The sequence below is a fragment of the Conger conger genome, chromosome 19 (genome assembly GCF_963514075.1).
Source record: "Conger conger chromosome 19, fConCon1.1, whole genome shotgun sequence".
NCBI lineage: Eukaryota > Metazoa > Chordata > Actinopteri > Anguilliformes > Congridae > Conger > Conger conger.
In genome coordinates this window covers 22590465-22610464 of record NC_083778.1, presented here as the reverse complement: position 1 = coordinate 22610464, position 20000 = coordinate 22590465, and the positions used below count along the sequence as shown (strand labels likewise).

Here is a 20000-nt window from a genome sequence, read left to right as displayed (position 1 = left end):
ACACACACACGTGTAGCAGACACTTCAAAGCGAAGCACAAAAGCACAAACAGGAAGTTCAGGCAGAGATGATGCCTCATCGATGAGTCATCAGCATCAAAGCTGTCAGAACCCGTCATAAATTGCATTAAAACTACATCAACTACAAACATGAAGTTAAAAACTACATCAACTACAAACATAAAGATAAAAACAACATCAACTACAAACATGAAGTTGAAAACTACATCAACTACAAACATAAAGTTAAAAACAACATCAAATACAAAGTTAAATACTACATAAATTACATAACGTAGTTCAAAACTGCATAATCTTCAAACATAAAGTGAAAAGGACATAAAACTACATGAACTGCATAACATAAAAGTGAAAAACAATATAAACTACATAATATAAAGTTCAAATCTACATACACTACAAACATGAAGTTAGGTAGCTCTGTTGGCACTGGGCAGTGCTTTTCAGAGAGGATGTGAGGATGTCGTGTGGGGAAGGGACTGGACAAAAGGAAACAGCAGCTGTCCAAATGATGTGGGACTCAATTTGAGCAAAGCCGTAATCCGATTGGCCGGATGTTCTGAGGGCCACCAGCAGTAAGGCACTGTGGGACTGACAGGCCTGCAGTCCAGCGTTTCTCCTGGGACTCAGGCGAGTCCATTTCCCAGTGTACTGCCAGACTCATTCAAAAAATAATAAAACAGTCCCTTTTAATGAATGCAAAGACTGTCCTTAGAGGGAAAAGCACAATTTTTTACACATACGGCACATAAAATATAAAAAAATATAAAAAAATGTTTCCTTAAGAACGCCACTAAAGAATTCAGAGCAAGAAAAACAATCAAGCGCAAAAAAAATGTGCTGGAGTTACAGACGTGTTCCTGGGCTGAACAGAGCCACTCAAAGCCCCAATTCTGCCGTACACACACCCCTAACTCTGTCCTACAGACACCCCTAACTCTGCCCTACAGACACCCCTAACTCTGCCCTACAGACACCCCTAACTCTGTCCTACAGACACTCCTAACTCTGCTCTACAGACACCCCTAACTGCCCTACAGACACCCCTAACTCTGTCCAAGAACACCCCTAACTCTGCCCTCTCCCTGCAGACACAGTTTTAAACCACAAGCCCAAACACACTTCGCCCTCACCCCGGCCACAAAGGCCCACACTCTGCCGACCAGCACGCACTCTCTGCGGCTCCTCGGTCCAAAGAACACAACCAGCCTCACCGCCGAAATAAATTTCAATTTCCTAAGGCCACTTTCTTCATTTACCGGCAAGTAATGAATTAGCAATCAAAGGGCTTTCAAAGCCATTTCCCCCTCTCACTCTCTCCCCCTCTCACCCACCACAGCACAACACAGCCTCAAAGAAAACAAGAGAACTTCCTGTTTATGTGTTTGTGGTCTCCCCCCCTCCACACACAGACACACAGGCTCACACACACACAGACACACACACACACACACACTCAGAGTGTTGAGTGAATGAAGGCTAGCACTGAGGTGCCTCATTCCACCCTGTTACCATGGTCACAGATTCCACCCTTTTACCCTGGTCACAGACTCCACCCTGTTACCCTGGTCACCGAATCCACCCTGTTACCATGGTCACATACTCCACCCTGTTACCCTGGTAACAGACTCCACCCTGTTTCCCTGGTCACAGACTCCACCCTGTTACCCTGGTAACAGATTCCACCCTGTGACCATGGTCACAGACTCCACCCTGTTACCATGGTCACATACTCCACCCTGTTACCCTGGTAACAGACTCCACCCTGTTTCCCTGGTCACAGACTCCACCCTGTTACCATGGTCACATACGCCATCCTGTTACCCTGGTCACAGACTCCACCCTGTTACCCTGGTAACAGACTCCACCCTGTTACCATGGTCACAGACTCCACCCTGTTACCCTGGTCACATACTCCACCCTGTTACCCTGGTAACAGAGTCCACCCTGTTACCCTGGTCACAGACTCCACCCTGTTACCCTGGTAACAGACTCCACCCTGTTACCCTGGTCACAGACTCCACCCTGTTACCCTGGTAACAGAGGGTCTAGTGTGCTGCCATGCCCCCTGAGCACAGAGGACAGAGGCTGAAACTGAATTAGAGCAGCCAGGCCTCAAACATCCACAACCTGAAAGCTATCCAGCATTTGCTTCATTTCTTAAATAAAAAAATAAAAAAAACAGACAAGATGAATTTGCACAGAGAGCTCCAGGTCCAGGGAGCATGACTGGGTGAGGTCTGACAAAATGGGCACCGTCCCACACTGAAGTCACTGAAAGGATAACTGCAGTCGCATCCATGTGAAATATTCTCCTCTACCTCATAAGAGCTATTAATAGTTTGATGCAAACATGTGCGTTCAAACAGCACATTTCCCAAATCTAATTATGTTTTTGAAAAAACAAGATTTTCTTTTCAGACTACACCTCAATGATTGTTATATTTTTACACATACATTCTATTTTGCAGTTTTTGGAGCATGCAGCTTGAAGGCTGCAGTAATTGTTCTGTCGTTCTGCGATCTCATGGCCGGAGTGTTTGTTACAGAGTGAAGCGTGCTGTTTGTTTGTTCCAGAGTGAAGCGTGCTGTTTGTTTGTTACAGAGTGAAGCGTGCTGTTTGTTTGTTACAGAGTGAAGCGTGCTGTTTGTTTGTTCCAGAGTGAAGCGTGCTGTTTGTTTGTTACAGAGTGAAGCGTGCTGTTTGTTTGTTACAGAGTGAAGCGTGCTGTTTGTTTGTTCCAGAGTGAAGCGTGCTGTTTGTTTGTTCCAGAGTGAAGCGTGCTGTTTGTTTGTTACAGAGTGAAGCGTGCTGTTTGTTTGTTACAGAGTGAAGCGTGCTGTTTGTTTGTTACAGAGTGAAGCGTGCTGTTTGTTTGTTACAGAGTGAAGCGTGCTGTTTGTTTGTTACAGAGTGAAGCGTGCTGTTTGTTTGTTACAGAGTGAAGCGTGCTGTTTGTTTGTTACAGAGTGAAGCGTGCTGTTTGTTTGTTACAGAGTGAAGCGTGCTGTTTGTTTGTTACAGAGTGAAGCGTGCTGTTTGTTTGTTCCAGAGTGAAGCGTGCTGTTTGTTTGCCTCAGAGCGGGTGCTGAATGAGTAAACAGTGAAGCTGTAAGCTGCGCTGTTTGGGGGATTCCCTGACAGACGCGTCTCGGACAGGACCTCAGTGTGGGAGACTGTGAGCTATTTCCAGCGCTGTGTCCATGTGTGGCCCCAGCCTTCAGACGGACACACGTCCCAGACAGCCCCACACAGCCAGCACCACGCTTCAACAGATGACCTCATCCTCCTCACCGTCTGGGGTAGAAAGGGTATGAAACAGCCAAACTGCAACAAGTGTGCAGAGAACTGTGGGTGGCAGGTCTGCCTCAGCTTCACAAGTCTGAGAAAAATATGAATTACACACAACAATCCACACTAACACAATCCTCACAAACACAATCCTCACCAACACAATCACCACTAACACAATCCTCACCAACACAATCCTCACCAACACAATCCTCACCAACACAATCAACACCAACACAATCACCAATAACACAATCCTCACCAACACAATCCTCACCAACACAATCCTCACCAACACAATCCTCACCAACACAATCACCACGAACACAATCCACACAAACACAATCCTCACCAACACAATCACCACTAACACAGGGGTGTTATTCTGTGTCTGTACCAATAACTACAACTTCATTCATGGTTTGCTTTTGTTGGGCAAAATAACAACTCTCACCTCTTAACAAAAGTCAGGAAATGGGGAAAATGAGCATTATTAAGAGGACAAGACAACAGACCACTCCAGGGTCTGACCATATCAAATATGGCAGCCTTTTTCACCCACCCAATGAAAACGCAGTGATGTCATCCAGGAACATCCTGATGAGCTAGTGCTGAGTAACCATGGAGATACGTGAGTGCCCCGCCCCTGTGTGGGTCTGGGAGTTTAATGGGACCTCCCCCTCGGCCGCCAGCACAGCGTTAGTCACAGCGGGGCCTGTGGGAGTGTTCAGCTCTACAGGGAAGGCTGGCCAATGGACACTCCACACCCTGAGTGTGCAGGGTCAGAGTGGTCAGTTTAGAGTGTGCAGGTCCAGCTCGGCCCAGCCCGGCCCAGACCAGACCAGACCAGACCAGACCAGACCAGACCAGACCAGCTCAGTCCAGCCCAGCTCAGTCCAGCCCAGCCCAGCCCAGCCCAGCCCAGCCCAGCCCAGTCCAGCCCAGCTCAGTCCAGCCCAGCCCAGCCCAGCCCAGCCCAGCCCAGCCCAGTTCAGTCCAGCCCAGGCATATTCCATTCATTTCCGTGGGCCGGTCTCGGCTGTCCCAGCAGGTCTTGGCATGGATCTGCAGCCTTAGCAACGCACCTGGCCCATCAAGGGCGCCATGGCGACGCCCCTGTCACCGGGAGACCAGCAGCTCGCTTAGAAGTGCTTGTGTGTGTTTTGGTTCGGGGGGGCAGGCTGGAGGTTCAAGGGGGGGGGGGGGGGTAAGCGAAGCGTAAACAAACTTTAAAATATTTGTGCAAGTTGGAGCAGCATAACACACACACACACAGACACACACACACAGGCACGCACACACGGACACACACTCTCTCTCTCTCTCTCACTCACTCACTCACTCACTCACTCACTCACTCACTCACTCACTCACTCACTCACTCACTCACTCACTCACTCACTCACTCACTCACTCACTCACTCACTCACACAGACACACACTCTCACTCACACACACACACACACACAGACAGACACACACTCTCACTCACATACACACACACACAGACACACACTCACACACACACACACTCACTCTCTCTCTCTCTCTCTCTCACTCACTCACTCACTCACTCACTCACTCACTCACTCACTCACTCACTCACTCACTCACTCACTCACTCACTCACACACACACACACACACACACACACACACACACAGACACACACTCTCACTCTCACACACACACACACACACACAGACAGACACACACTCTCACTCACACACACACACACACACAGACACAGACACACACACACACACACACACACACACACACACACACACACACACACACAGGGTCACATGGTTCACTTCCAGTCTGCTGCTAAACAGACAGGCCTCTTTTACAGTTAAAATACAACACATTTGCACAGGCCTGTATTACAGAAAATCAACATGAACACCAACATTGACATGCCTCACATATTTGCCTTCACAAACTCAACTTGGCAAGGGTCTATTTCGTGATTGCTCAATGTGCTGAACTCTTGTGAAAGACGAACAGCAGAATTGTAGCGTTTAATTGTCCATCAAACTTACAGTATGTATAGTTATGATTTAAGCCAGCCCGTGTGCTGAGAGCTGTCCTCCATCTTCCCACTGACGGCTCTACTCGGCAGAAGAAGGGTCCAGAGATGCTGATTTCTTAGACATGTACAGCATCTCTGACAACACAGGAGCCCTATTTATGCACCGATTCCTGACACTGATAGTAAAAATGGTGATAATCCACAGAAAAGATGGGTTTGGAGAAAGATTCAAACAGCACAGTTCTGTGTTTATAACAGGTTTAGTCTCTAAGAAACCACGAAAGTTGTGTTTGCTCCTAAAGTATCTGTAGTGAAAGCTGAGAAGCTCCCATGTAAATAGAAAAGATTTCACATGGAAACAGCTCAAACTGTTTAAGTGAGAACAGACTCTGCACGCTGAAAATGTGCAGTTCCACAGTCTCACCATAAGAGGGCCTTCAGTGGCGTTCTTGTTTTGATGAAATTACATAAATCTCAGGTCTGGGTGAGGAGTTATTTTAAGACATGCTTCATCTAAATGGATTCACTGATTTGTAATTGATACGAACAGTCACCACATCATCACCTGACGTCTACATTAGTAATGTAGCTGATGGCTTTATCCAAAGCAGCTTACAGTTGATTTGGGCCAATCCTCCGGGAGCAATGTGGGGTTAAGGGCCTTGCTTATTGTGGCCACACAGGGGCTTGAACCAGCAACCCTCCAGGTCCCAGTCAGGCACTTTAGCCTGCAGGTTACAGGCTGCTCCCCCTTCGCCACGTGTAATATGATCCCTAAAGGACCTGCCAGAGGACCACGCTCATCTCTCCTTCTGTAGAAAAACAGAAGAGGGAAAAGGTAAACAGCCATAATTGAGCTGTTCACATACCGTAGCTCAGCTTCAGAGATGTGAAACCTTTACGTGACGCTTCAGTACTCTGCCTGTTATTAGCAGCCATTAAAAGGGAATACAGAGCCGTAGATAAAGGCCATTCTCCATTCCCTCCTCCTGCCATTGTTCCTGGAGCTCAGCTGAGTGCAGTAATGGAGTGTGCTGAAGGTAATCGCACAGGTGGGCTCTCCCTGCCGTAACAGCAGGGCTCAGAATGAGCAGCAGGATCAGGAGAAGTAGGACTAGCTCGTTAGCGCCGGTGGTAGCCTCCCTGCTCTGTGTTGGTGGGTGATTTATTCTGAGCCCGGGCGCTCTCCTTGCCACAGGGGGACGGGGGGGGGGAGGGAGACGGGTCCAGGGGGGGGTGTTTGTCTGGGGTAACTGGCCCCTGATGGTGTAACCCCCCTCCTCTCAGAGTGGGCTCGGGGGGTGGTCCTCTCCCTCCCCCTACCTGCAGGGTACCTGAGCGCAGAAGCCCCGGTAATGAGTTCCACATGCACCCCCAAACTACGATCCCGGCCCTGTCTGTCAAACGTCTCCGGTCCAGCCTCCTGTAGAGCTACCTGAGCCCAGCCGGGCGCTGAAAACAAACCTCCACAAGAGAGAGCATGCACTGGCCTCCCACACTGCCGTGCAGGGGGGCCCAGGCTGCGGTCTGGGGGGGGTTTTCTGGGGCAGTGTGTTCCGTGATGAATGAATGGCTGCTTGAGTATTATTATTTGAAGATAAGCTGTGCTGAGTGGCACAGGCAGCCCCACAGTAAGTGAACGCAGGTCTCTGGGTGCTGCGGTCCAAGCCTGAATCCACACTGCAGACGGACAGAGACAATAAAACTACAAACCCCAGGAGGGAGTCCTTTCATTCTGTCTCTGCAGCCACCAGAACCCCCCCCCCAGAGGGGCAGGGGGAGTTTTATAGGGCTCCATTCACTCGTACAAGGAGCGGACACACGGTCTGGGTTTAAAGGCTCCATTACTGCATGACTGGGCTGCCAGGTTTGTATGTGATTGTGTGGGTGTGTGTAACTATGTGTGGGTGTGTGTGTGTCTGTGTGTTTGACTCTATAGGGAAGTCAACACTCTGTCAGAAAACACTACACGCTGTTACAAACCAATGTGTTTATGTGTGAAACCTGATGAACAAGGTATTCTGCTGTAAATACTAAACTATTCACATAAATTATTCAAAGATGATTCTTCTTTCTTCTGCCTGGGTTATTTGATCACTGAAGTGATCTCTGATACATGTACACGCTGAAATGAAGTGTGTGTGTGTCTGTGTGTGTGTGGGCGTCCACCTGAGTGTGCGTACGTATGTGTGTGTACAGAAACAGCTCACACAGCAGACAATAGTTTTCATATCAAACTCAACCGCAGGCTTCCCTGAATCCTGGAGGAGGGTGGGTGGGGAACTTTCTGGAAGCTCGGTGGGAACACACGGCTGACTGGCCGGAGCACACACACCAGCCTCCCGATAACAGCATTCCCAACCATGCCAAGACATTCCCAACCAAGCCGAGACATTCCCAACCATGCCAAGACATTCCCAACCAAGCCGAGATGTGCCCAACCAAGCCAAGACATTCCCAACCAAGCCATGTCATTCCGTACTATCTCAGAGATTCCATACTAAGTTCAATCATTAAGCACCAACCTCAGGCAAACCTTTTTTTTACCCCAGATTTTAGGTGTCCATATATTTAGCACACAGAGCCCATAAAAAGGTCTTATGCACAGGGAATACCCCTCACACGGGCCACACTGGGACTGTTACAGAGAGGAGGGTGTGTTAATCAGGTCTGCTCCAGACCCATCTACAGCTAGAGAGTCCAGCAGCTACACCCCCATGCACAGCTACACCCCCATGCACAGCTACACCCCCATGCACAGTCCAGCAGCTACACCCCCATGCACAGTCTGGCAGCTACGCCCCCATGCACAGCTACACCCCCATGCACAGTCCAGCAGCTACACCCCCATGCACAGTCTGGCAGCAGGGCTGCAGGGTGTTTTGTTAGGACAGCAGCTCCAGCCACAGCGTTTGCTCCGCATCACGTTTCAGGAAGTGATAAAACAGCACATCCTGCCCCCCCCCCCCCCCCCCCCCCGGCCCTGCAGCCAGCCTGCCTTTATGGGCTCCATAAACCTTTTCATGTTCTTCGCCGAAAACATGACAAAGTACCTAAATAAAACATACACATGTGTAGAAGCTCACACCCTGAGCCCGGGGGGGTTAGGGATCGGGGGGGATACATCCTGCATGCGCTCCGCAGAGCCCGGCTGTGAAACGCATTTCAGAAACACATCGTACAGTCCCCCATTCAGACACAGAGAATCAAAGCAAATTGCTTTTCCTTCAGTTTCAAAAGCCACTGCTGATAATTAATGAAAAAAAAAAAAAAGGTGAAGCACAATTTCAAAGTAGTGTAACTAAACACCTCACTCACTGCACCAGAGCAATGTTTCTGGACAGATGGAATCATCATTCCATGTTTAAAAATGAGGTAGGACTACATTTCAACAGACTGGTTGAATGTGAAGGAGGAGTCTGGGAGCAGAGGCAGGTGGGCCTGAGGTGCAGCTGGAGATGGTCATGGTCACCTCTGTGTGTGGATCCACTCCACCACGGCCACACACAACACGCGTGTAAACACACTGCCACACACAACACACGTGTAAACACACGGCCACACACAACACGCGTGTAAACACACTGCCACACACAACACGCGTGTAAACACACTGCCACACACAACACACGTGTAAACACACTGCCACACATAAACACACTGCCACACACAACACACGTGTAAACACACTGCCACACATAAACACACTGCCACACACAACACGCGTGTAAACACACTGCCACACACAACACGCGTGTAAACACACGGCCACACACAACACATGTGTAAACACACTGCCACACATAAACACACTGCCACACACAACACGCGTGTAAACACACTGCCACACACAACACACGTGTAAACACACTGCCACACACAACACGCGTGTAAACACACTGCCACACATAAACACACTGCCACACACAACACGCGTGTAAACACATGGCCACACACAACACACGTGTAAACACACTGCCACACATAAACACACTGCCACACACAACACGCGTGTAAACACACTGCCACACACAACACACGTGTAAACACACTGCCACACACAACACGCGTGTAAACACACTGCCACACACAACACGCGTGTAAACACACTGCCACACACAATACACGTGTAAACACACTGCCACACACAACACACGTGTAAACACACTGCCACACACAACACGCGTGTAAACACACTGCCACACACAACACACGTGTAAACACACTGCCACACACAACACGCGTGTAAACACACTGCCACACACAACACGCGTGTAAACACACTGCCACACATAAACACACTGCCACACACAACACGCGTGTAAACACACTGCCACACATAAACACACTGCCACACACAACACGCGTGTAAACACACTGCCACACATAAACACACTGCCACACACAACACGCGTGTAAACACACTGCCACACATAAACACACTGCCACACACAACACGCGTGTAAACACACTGCCACACATAAACACACTGCCACTCATAAACACACTCTCAGTATAAATATCACAGAATCAGTCACAGCGGAGCAGTCACAGAGGTGGGGGGTGGGGGTCACTGCAGAGAGGAGAGGGGCCAGGGGCCTGGGAGAGAGGGCCAGGTGGGGGTGCGGGGGAGAGGGAGAGAGGGGGGCAGGGTGGGGGTGAGGGCAGGGCACCAGGGGAACCCCGCTCTGGGAGATAAACCCGTGGGATCGGGGGGCAGAGAGACTGGGTGAGTCAGGCCTGCGGTTGAGCGTCTCGCTCCACAGACGCGTGAGTAACAGGCAGGAGGAAAACCCAAACGTCTGTCCCTGTGTGGAGCGGACACCCACAAATCAGGGACCGGCACACGCACGTCGAAAGGAAACCGCTCCCAAACAAACCCAAACCGGCCTCAATTATCTTCCCATAACAGCAGCACAATATCCCTCTCAATCTGAGCATTTTCATGTTTGAAGAAAAATGCCTTCCTTGGCAAGATTTCCTTCCTTGGAAGTGAGAGGTAATGACATTCTAAAACACAAATAACAAAAAAAAAAAATCCTTCCTTGATTAAAAATACATTTAAGGCAAAATTATTCTGTCTAACAGGACAGGAGATTACCTCAACATCCAGTAAATGATCCCTTACATAACAAACCATCTCACACTGAAAATGAAAAAACATGAGCATTATGTGAGGCAGTGTGTTCTGGGCGAGCGGGAGGGGGGGGCTCCCCATCAGACAGACGCTCCGCTCCTCCTGTCACCAAACAGATGACATCAGCACTCACAATCACTCACAATCACTCACAATCAGCACTCACAATCAGCACTCACAATCACTCACAATCAGCACTCACAATCACTCACAATCACTCACAATCAGCACTCACAATCAGCACTCACAATCACTCACAATCACTCACAATCACTCACAATCACTCACAGAGCGGCTCATAATCACTCACAGAGCGGCTCATAATCACTCACAGAGCGGCTCACAATCACTCACAGAGCGGCTCACAATCACTCACAGAGCGGCTCATAATCACTCACAGAGCGGCTCACAATCACTCACAGAGCGGCTCATAATCACTCACAGAGCGGCTCACAATCACTCACAGAGCGGCTCATAATCACTCACAGAGCGGCTCATAATGGATGCTGTGTGATGACGCTGCGCGGCTCGCTGGCGGTGAGAGTCGATCAGAGGCGTGTCCACGGGAACCGCTGCCGGAGAGCAGAACAGGCTGATCGCTCTGCTGCTGATCGCTCTGCGGCTGATCGCTCTGCGGCTGATCGCTCTGCTGCTGATCGTTCTGTGGCTGATCGCTCTGCTGCTGATCGCTCTGCTGCTGATCGTTCTGCGGCTGATCGCTCTGCTGCTGATCGTTCTGTGGCTGATCGCTCTGCTGCTGATCGCTCTGCTGCTGATCGCTCTGCGGCTGATCGCTCTGCGGCTGATCGCAGCGTGGCCAGGCAGACGCCTCAGAGCTGCTGGTTGTCATGGTGACATAACCGCAGCCCGTGAGTACGGCTCAGTTTAATCACGAAGAACAAACCAGAACCTTCATCCCATGCTCTGGATCATAGTCTAACGTCACGGTTTAGAGGTTTGCTCTGGATCATAGTCTAACATCACGGTTTAGAGGTTTGCTCTGGATCATAGTCTAACGTCACGGTTTAGAGGTTTGCTCTGGATCGTAGTCTAGCCGGAATACCCAACCTCTCTTATGTCCCAACTTCCATGTCTGGACCTTTGAACATTAGTTTGAATCCATTCTGCCTTCCACTCACACAATGTTTCCTGTGCGCCCAACTGCCACACAACCCCAAACACACGGCATGGGGTTACTTCAGAATAATAAATTCAGCCCTGGAATTATACTCACCTGACTTTCAAGCCCTAACAAGTACATCACTGGGGTATGGGCCTTAGAAATCGTCTTTTTAAAAAGTAACAAAGAAGAATTTAAAAGGGTTCCCCAACTTTTGCACAGGGCCCTTTTTTATAATTTATAAACAGTTAAACATTTAAATAAAAAGCAATCTCGCTTTAAAATGTGCAGAAAGGTCTCCGATTTTTGCACCCCACTGTATTTCCCGGGCAAAATGGACATATTTTCTATGAGTCGGATGACCAGTTCCCAGAGAAAAAACAAAGTCCACATTGAGTGAAAAAAGTGTTTAGTTTGCAAAACAAACAAGCTCTTAACATACTTCAGAGCTGAAAACCGTCTGGCTGCTCACATTATCCCATAACTATGGAGGAGAAGGGAGGGAGAGGATCACATGGGAGTCTGATGACATGCCATAGCCCATTCACAGACACTACAGACACTAGAGACCACAGACACTACAGATATGAGACACTACAGACACCAGACACGAGAGGCCACAGACAGTCTGAGTGAACAGCGTGTGTACAGAGAGCAGCAGGTGATGAGCCCCTCTGCCCGCCCTCATTAAGGGCAGGTGCAGTAATGCTGCAGATTGGTTAATCAGCCCTGAGAGACAGGTAACTGTGAGAGAGCGGTAACTGTGAGAGAGAGGTAACTGTGAGAGAGAGGTAACTGTGAGAGAGAGGTAACTGTGAGACACAGGTAACTGTGAGAGAGAGGTAACTGTGAGAGAGAGGTAACTGTTAGAGAGAGGTAACTGTGAGAGACAGGTAACTGTGAGAGAGAGGTAACTGTGAGAGAGAGGTAACTGTGAGACAGAGGTAACTGTGAGAAGTAACTGTGAGAGAGAGGTAACTGTGAGACAGAGGTAACTGTGAGAGGTAACTGTGAGAGAGAGGTAACTGTGAGAGAGAGGTAATTGTGAGAGAGAGGTAACTGTGAGAGACAGGTAACTGTGAGAGAGAGGTAACTGTGAGAGACAGGTAACTGTGAGAGAGAGGTAACTGTGAGAGAGAGGTAACTGTGAGAGAGGGTTAACTGTGAGAGACATTCATGCACCCGATGTCACTGCACCCTCTCCTCTGCCCTTTTGAAACCACGGAAACTCAACATCAAACCCGCGCTGTTTTACACACTGAGACAGCAACAAATCAGGCTCAGAATCAGACTCCCACGAGTAGAGAATAAATAAATAAAAAATAAAGATTTCTATTCGTTTCCACACACAGGACTGCCATGTTTGTCTGCTGTAATTTTCAGCCTAAATGTTGTTTCCAGTAATCACAGCGCATCCCTGTTCACATGTTATTAAATTACATTACATACACACGTCATCTGTGTTTCTGTGGCAATGCACCGCACCGTGTGGAGATCAGCAGAGATCAGTGCTTCAGCAGAGGTCAGTGCTTCAGCAGAGATCAGTGCTTCAGCAGAGATCAGTGCTTCAGCAGAGATCAGTGCTTCAGTAGTGTCTACATCAGAGGGGCTCATGATGAAACTAAAACAGCCCTTTAGCGCAGACGCAGTGCCAGGCCCGCGTGACTCATCCTCCCATCAGCGCTCAGGTTATTCCCATCAGCGCTCAGGTTATTCCCATCAGCGCTCAGGTTATTCCCATCAGCGCTCAGGTTATTCCCATCAGCGCTCAGGTTATTCCCATCAGCGCTCAGGTTATTCCCATCAGCGCTCAGGTTATTCCCATCAGCGCTCAGGTTATTCCCATCAGCGCTCAGGTTATTCCCATCAGCGCTCAGGTTATTCCCATCAGCGCTCAGGTTATTCCCATCAGCGCTCAGGTTATTCCCATCAGCGCTCAGGTTATTCCCATCAGCGCTCAGGTTATTCCCATCAGCGCTCAGGTTATTCCCATCAGCGCTCAGGTTATTCCCATCAGCGCTCAGGTTATTCCCATCAGCGCTCAGGTTATTCCCATCAGCGCTCAGGTTATTCCCAGCAGCGCTCAGGTTATTCTCATCAGCGCTCAGGTTATTCCCATCAGCGCTCAGGTTATTCCCATCAGCGCTCAGGTTATTCCCATCAGCGCTCAGGTTATTCCCATCAGCGCTCAGGTTATTCCCAGCAGAGCAGCTTCAGACCGTAACGTTTGCCCTGCAGAAGCTGAAATAAATCACAGAGCTTTAACGCAGTCTAACGGGTGTGTCGATGAGGACCAAAACGGTCAAAAACAACCGATTATATCAAAGCAGTCTTCACCGATTCACAGCCAGGAGGGGTGCCACGCGATTATGCAGACCTCAGAAAGTATGAACACACTTCAAACGCAGCAGCGAGACGCGTCGGGAGCGCTTTCCTACGCTCTCGGTTTCATAAAACTCTGTCTGCAGATGGGTCTGTGAAGTCCGCCGCCTCTGGCACTTTAATCATCTGAGAAAAGTTTGACGTCCGTGTGTCAGCCCCTCATTGACTAACATCACAAGGCTGTGAAATCGTCTCTGGCTTTGTGATTTATGAGAGGTGAAACGGGATGAGGTGTTAATGACCGTCAGAGCATTCATCACAACGCTCAGAGGATGGGAGGAGATTCTTCTTCTATGACCCGCTTCACTTCTCCCTGGAGATATGGTCTAATACCTGTCTGAGCACACCTGGACACAGCACCTGGAGATATGGTCTAATACCTGTCTGAGCACACCTGGACACAGCACCTGGAGATATGATCTAATACCTGTCTGAGCACACCTGGACACAGCACCTGGAGATAGCCGTACTATGGGAGGGCGTGGTCCGCCCCTCAGGTGAGGTCAGGTGAGGTCAGGCCACACCCCCAGGCTCTGCACCGTAACTCTTTGGACAGGGGGTCCCTACCTGCAGTTCAGCATAGCGCCTGCGGTGGACGTCAGACTCCGCCCCCTTCTGCTCCTGATGCAGCTCCTCCATCTGCGCCTGCCTGGCCATCATGTCCTGCAGCTCCTGCACAGGGAGACGCAGGGTGGCGCAGGGACACAGGGAGACACAGGGACACAGGGAGACGCAGTGAGACACAGTGAGATGCAGTGAGACACAGTGAGATGCAGTGATACACAGGGAGACACATGGACACAGGGAGATGCAGTGAGACGCAGTGAGAAGCAGGGAGACGCAGTGAGACCTGCTGGATGCGGGCCTTCTCCTCCTCGCTGGCAGTCAGACGGGCCTGCAGGCTGGACACCACCTGCTGCACCTGGCTGTGGGCCTCCTGGGCTTCCGTAGACTCGGGGGAATCGGCAGAGGAGAGGGGCTCAGCTTCCGCCAGGACCTGCGTGTGACACGACTGCATCAATCTCAGCCATCTACAGGGCAGCTTACAGCCAGAAACTACATTACCCATCAACACCACTGGCCCATTCTCTGAGCATGCTCAGAAAAAGGCTCTCAGCAGCAAACTACATGACCCATCAACACCACTGAGTAAGCGCACTAAAATAACCCCGCACACAGGGCGAGACATTTACTGACAGTAACCAGGGGCGTGACCGACAGAGAACACCGGTGACATCACTGCTTTGAGCCAGGCATGGTGAGGGACAGAGCAATATTTACACATGGAGAAAGGCAGTCTGGGATGTCCTGGGCATTTCTGGCACAGAGAGAGCCCTCAAAATGACAGCATGGGAGGAGACCAAACAGATTAATCAAGACAACAAAAACAAAACATAGTGCTGTTGGCTCAGGGTGGACAGCACGATCTCCAACGAGGGAAAGAATGAGCGCAGTAATCTGGAACAGGCACCAGGCAGTCACTCCCCACAGAAGAACAGGCACCAGGCAGTCACTCCCCACAGAAGAACAGGCACCAGGCAGTCACTCCCCACAGAAGAACAGGCACCAGGCAGTCACTCCCCACAGAAGAACAGGCACCAGGCAGTCACTCCCCACAGAAGAACAGGCACCAGGCAGTCACTCCCCACAGAAGAGGAGATATGGACAGGAAAGGGTGAGGAGTGGGAAGGTCAGGATGTGGGTGGGTCAGGAGTGGGTGGGTCAGGATGGGGGTCTCACCTCAGGCTGCGGGGGGGGGGTGTCGGGGGGATGGGGCTCCAGAGAGTCTGTCTGGCAGGACGGGGGCTGGTCCATCAGGATGTCCGGGGGGGCACTCAGGGGCAGCTTCATCCCTGGAACTACACCCCCCCCCCCCCACATGAAATAGGATTATCACACACACACGCACACACAGGCACGCACACATGTGCGCACTGACAGACGGACAGACTGAACGTGACAGAAAGCACGCGCGCACTCACACACTCTCACATACACACAAGCACGCACGCACACACACACGCACGCACGCACGCACACACACACACACACACAGCCCCTTTCCTGAACTGCACTGAAAACCTCCCTGCAAAGCTCACTACAGTCCTGAGACTTTGGCTCAGTCAGCCTAGATACGAGTCCTACAAGGCAGCAGCTCTAGGAGATGGCAGTGAGCTCTATGGTACAGACAGCTGAGCTGAACATGATGATCTGTTAGCCAAATACCCAGCATGCTTCACTTCACTGCGAGCACACAGTGGCACTGCTCCACACGGGGAGGGGGGCTCTGGGGGGCAGATTTACGAGGTGACGAGCCCCAGACCCTCCACTGGCCCTAAAGACAGAGGGAGCGCTCGGGGACCAGAAAGAAAAGAAAGGAAAACAGAGGAGTGTGGCGAAGGAAAGCCTGCTGACACGCCATTCTGCCCCTTTCAGCCTCTCTGACAATCCTAACCGTCTCTCTAACTATCCTAACCGTCTCTCTAACTATCCTAACTGTCTCTCTAACAATCCTAACCATCTCTCTAACAATCCTAACCATCTCTCTAACAATCCTAACCATCTCTCTAACAATCCTAACCATCTCTGACACCCACGCTTTCTAACTGTCCTAACCATTTCTCTGACAATCCTAACCATCTTAGATTCACACCACACACTCACCCTGGCCGGGAGAAGAACATGTTTGTTTTTTGTATTATTGAGAGTGTTTCTCTGTGATGACTGCAGTGGCTGCTGGTTAAGAGAGGAACATGTTTGTTTTTTGTATTATTGAGAGAGTTTGCTGGTGGGTTGGCAGGGGGGCGGTGCTGAAAGGCTGATTTAGAGAGCGGCTGATTTAGAGAGCGGCTGATTTAGAGAGCGGCTGATTTAGAGAGCGGCGGTTTGGGGCGGTGAGCGTTGCTGCTCCCAGACCGCCTGAAGAGGGGGGTCAGATTATTCACTTCTGTCTGTCACACTGCAAGCCAGCAACAACCCCGCCTCTCAAAATGTTGTTATCAATAAATAATTACTACAATTACTACTTAAAATAATCACTGCATATTAACAGTTCTACACAGCCTTGTTCAAACTGCTTTCCAGTGAGGAAGAGAAGGCAGCACACAGATGAAGTCCACTCTGCAGGACAGACCATAAATCCTGACGCTCAGTCCGTATGATCGTGGTGGGGGGGGGGTTAACACTGAACTCTACACCCCTTTGTTAAGTCAGGGCCCGGGAGGACCCCTCTCAAAAACACAGAAGAAGAGAGCACATCTGAGGCGTGAGAAACCTGACAGGCCCACCTGACCTCCTGGAGGCCCTGGGCAGGTTAAGCTGCTCTCAGTCATATTTCACCCCATCAACACTTCTGCAGGAGCCGGGGATCAGGACATAAGCACTGTCATCACGGGCCAATCTGTTCTGGCTGAATTCACAGCAGTATATTATCATAGTTTTCTACATGGCTCAGGTATTTCTTAAGAAATGAATACAGGAAGACAGAAGAAAAAGCTCCCAGACTTTCACACACATCCCTATCTCTCACACACACACGTCCCTGTCCCACACACACACACACACACTCTCACACACACACTCTCTCTCTCTCTCGCACACTCTCACACACTCTCACACACACTCACACACACTCACACACACTCACAAACACTCACACACACTCTCACACACTCTCACACACTCACTCACACACTCACACACACACTCTCACACACACTCTCTCTCTCTCTCTCACACACACTCTCTCACACACTCTCACACACACTCACACACACTCTCACACACTCTCTCACACTCTCACACACACACACACACACACACACACACACACACACACACACACACACACACACACAGGCTCTACAGAAGGTAGCCAGAGGAGATTTATTCACAGAACACACTGCAGTACAACAGCCTGTTGATAACACTCTCCATCCTTTAATAATTCATAATAATCTCCTTTAATAAATAATCACCAGTTAACTGTCGATGTGCAAAAGCACCATGACCAATCATTCTTTTTGTTTTAGGTCTTGTATTTTTTCAGAAAAGTCAGAAATATTGGCCCCATAAAACTGAACAGGAAATATGAAAGAGGAGGTCTCCATTGGCCATCAGTTATGGTTTTATTTCCATGGTATTTTCAGCACATTAATGACCATAACTCAAAACTGAGAAAACGCAAGGCCAGAAGATAGATGTGTTCCTCAATAATATGCTAAAATCCTCAGCTTATTTTGGCCAAAGCTCCAGTATTTCCAGCTCACAGAAACAGACTTTAGCTCCAGCTCTGAGTTAAAACACTCTCATTATCGTAGCATGCAGGTCTTCCCCCCACAGTACAGTAAGAGGGATGAAGTCACATTGTTATAATTTTCACTACAAATGAATTCCAAACGGACTGACATATGGTTCACGGAATGGGGGGGGAGGGGGGGGTTGTCTCTCACACACACACACACACACACACACACACACACACATGCACAAGGACAAGCACGCACCTACACACAGGGAATCTTCAACCCAATACTCAACATAAACACTAAATTGCCAACTCAATCCTCAAGACTGAACTCAACGGGCAGAGCACCCAAACACAATAAAGCAGCGCCTCTTCTTCTGTTTGTACCCACCTGTTCATGATGTGAGTTCAACAGAACGACAACAAACACCCCGGCCATGATGTGAGCTCCAGCGCTAGTCATGCTAACGTGCACCGAGAGGATAAACCGGGCGATTAGCATATCCTGTCTTTCTAAAGGAAGAGAGCCAGACACAATGCATTACCTGCTCCTGAGATCTGATTAATTACAGTCAGGCTTTGCCAGGAAGGAGAAGAATGTCCCTGGGTTAAGTTCTCAATTACAGGGTCCAGGCATGAGAATGGAAAGTGAATTTGGGGAAAGTTGGAGATTTAAAGAGCAGACGATCACCTCTCTGTAGCTCTCAGAGTCTCACGGATAAAAGTAAAAACGCCGTCGCTCCCCCGTTAAGTCCTTCCTGTAATAAAAGTGTAATCGGGAGCGTTTTCAGACTTAGTGCCTTTGAGGCAGGATCTGTCAGCATGGCACCACTCGTAATCTCACTCCGCTTGTTTTGAACTTGGACAGAGGATGTCTGCTGGGCCAAACAGCCCCAAAACAGTCATTAACAGCCTTCCCCCTGCGTCAACACCGGGACTGGACCCGTATACACCTCTGTGTCAACTCTGGGACTGGACCCACATGCAGGCCTGTGTCAACACTGGGACTGGACCCGTAAGCAGGCCTGGGGAGGCATCTGCCCAGATATTGGGGCGGCCTGTAGCGTAGTGGTTAAGGTACATGGCTGGGATCCGCAAGGTCGGTGGTTCGATCCTCGGTGTAGCCACAATAAGATCCACACAGCCGTTGGGCCCTTGAGCAGGGCCCTTGAGCAAGGCCCTTAACCCTGCATTGCTCCAGGGGAGGATTGTCTCCTGCTTAGTCTAATCAACTGTACATCGCTCTGGATAAGACCATCTGCCAAATGCCAATAATGTAATGTAATGACAGGGAACCAGTGACTTTCCCTTCCACCAATAATAACAATGCGGCTTCAAACAACCAGTTACCAGATCTGACGTGCTGATGTCACGTCATGTCGAAACATCCTCAGATGGCAGTGGAAGTTTCCGGACACCCGGAAGAGGTAGAATTCCTGGTACAAAGTGCAGAATGAAAGCAGCGCAGGCGACCCGTGACCGTGCAGGGAGACGGGGTAATGACAGAGCCAGGAGGAGGCAGGTAGGACGTGCACGGGAGAGTGTGTTTAAACAGGGCTGCTGCTGACTCACTGCGGTCTCCAGCAGGATCTCTGACGCTTTCTCACTCACTTTGAAACGAGCAGGCAAAATGATAATTACTTTTCCTGAGAAATTCTGAAAAGTCTCAATTAAACAGAGATTTCCGATATTCACTTTTGATAATTATGAGGTTGTACAAACTAATACAGGTAGTTTTTGTTCTGTGGAAAAAAATGAGGATTAAATT

At 49.6% G+C, this 20000-nt stretch overlaps 1 protein-coding gene across 1 annotated transcript in view; it reads right to left on the bottom strand.

Moving 5' to 3' along the window:
- The window catches only part of LOC133119212 (coiled-coil domain-containing protein 91-like), a 124780-nt gene that overhangs the window by 103426 nt on the left and 1354 nt on the right, over positions 1 to 20000 (bottom strand). Inside the window, exons 2-4 of the mRNA XM_061229711.1 lie at positions 15727 to 15845; positions 14837 to 14983; positions 14554 to 14658 (exon numbers count right to left, since the gene is read on the bottom strand). Coding sequence (XP_061085695.1) covers positions 14554 to 14658; positions 14837 to 14983; positions 15727 to 15837 — 363 coding nt within the window. The 5' untranslated portion in view covers positions 15838 to 15845. The remainder of the gene's footprint in view (positions 1 to 14553; positions 14659 to 14836; positions 14984 to 15726; positions 15846 to 20000) is intronic.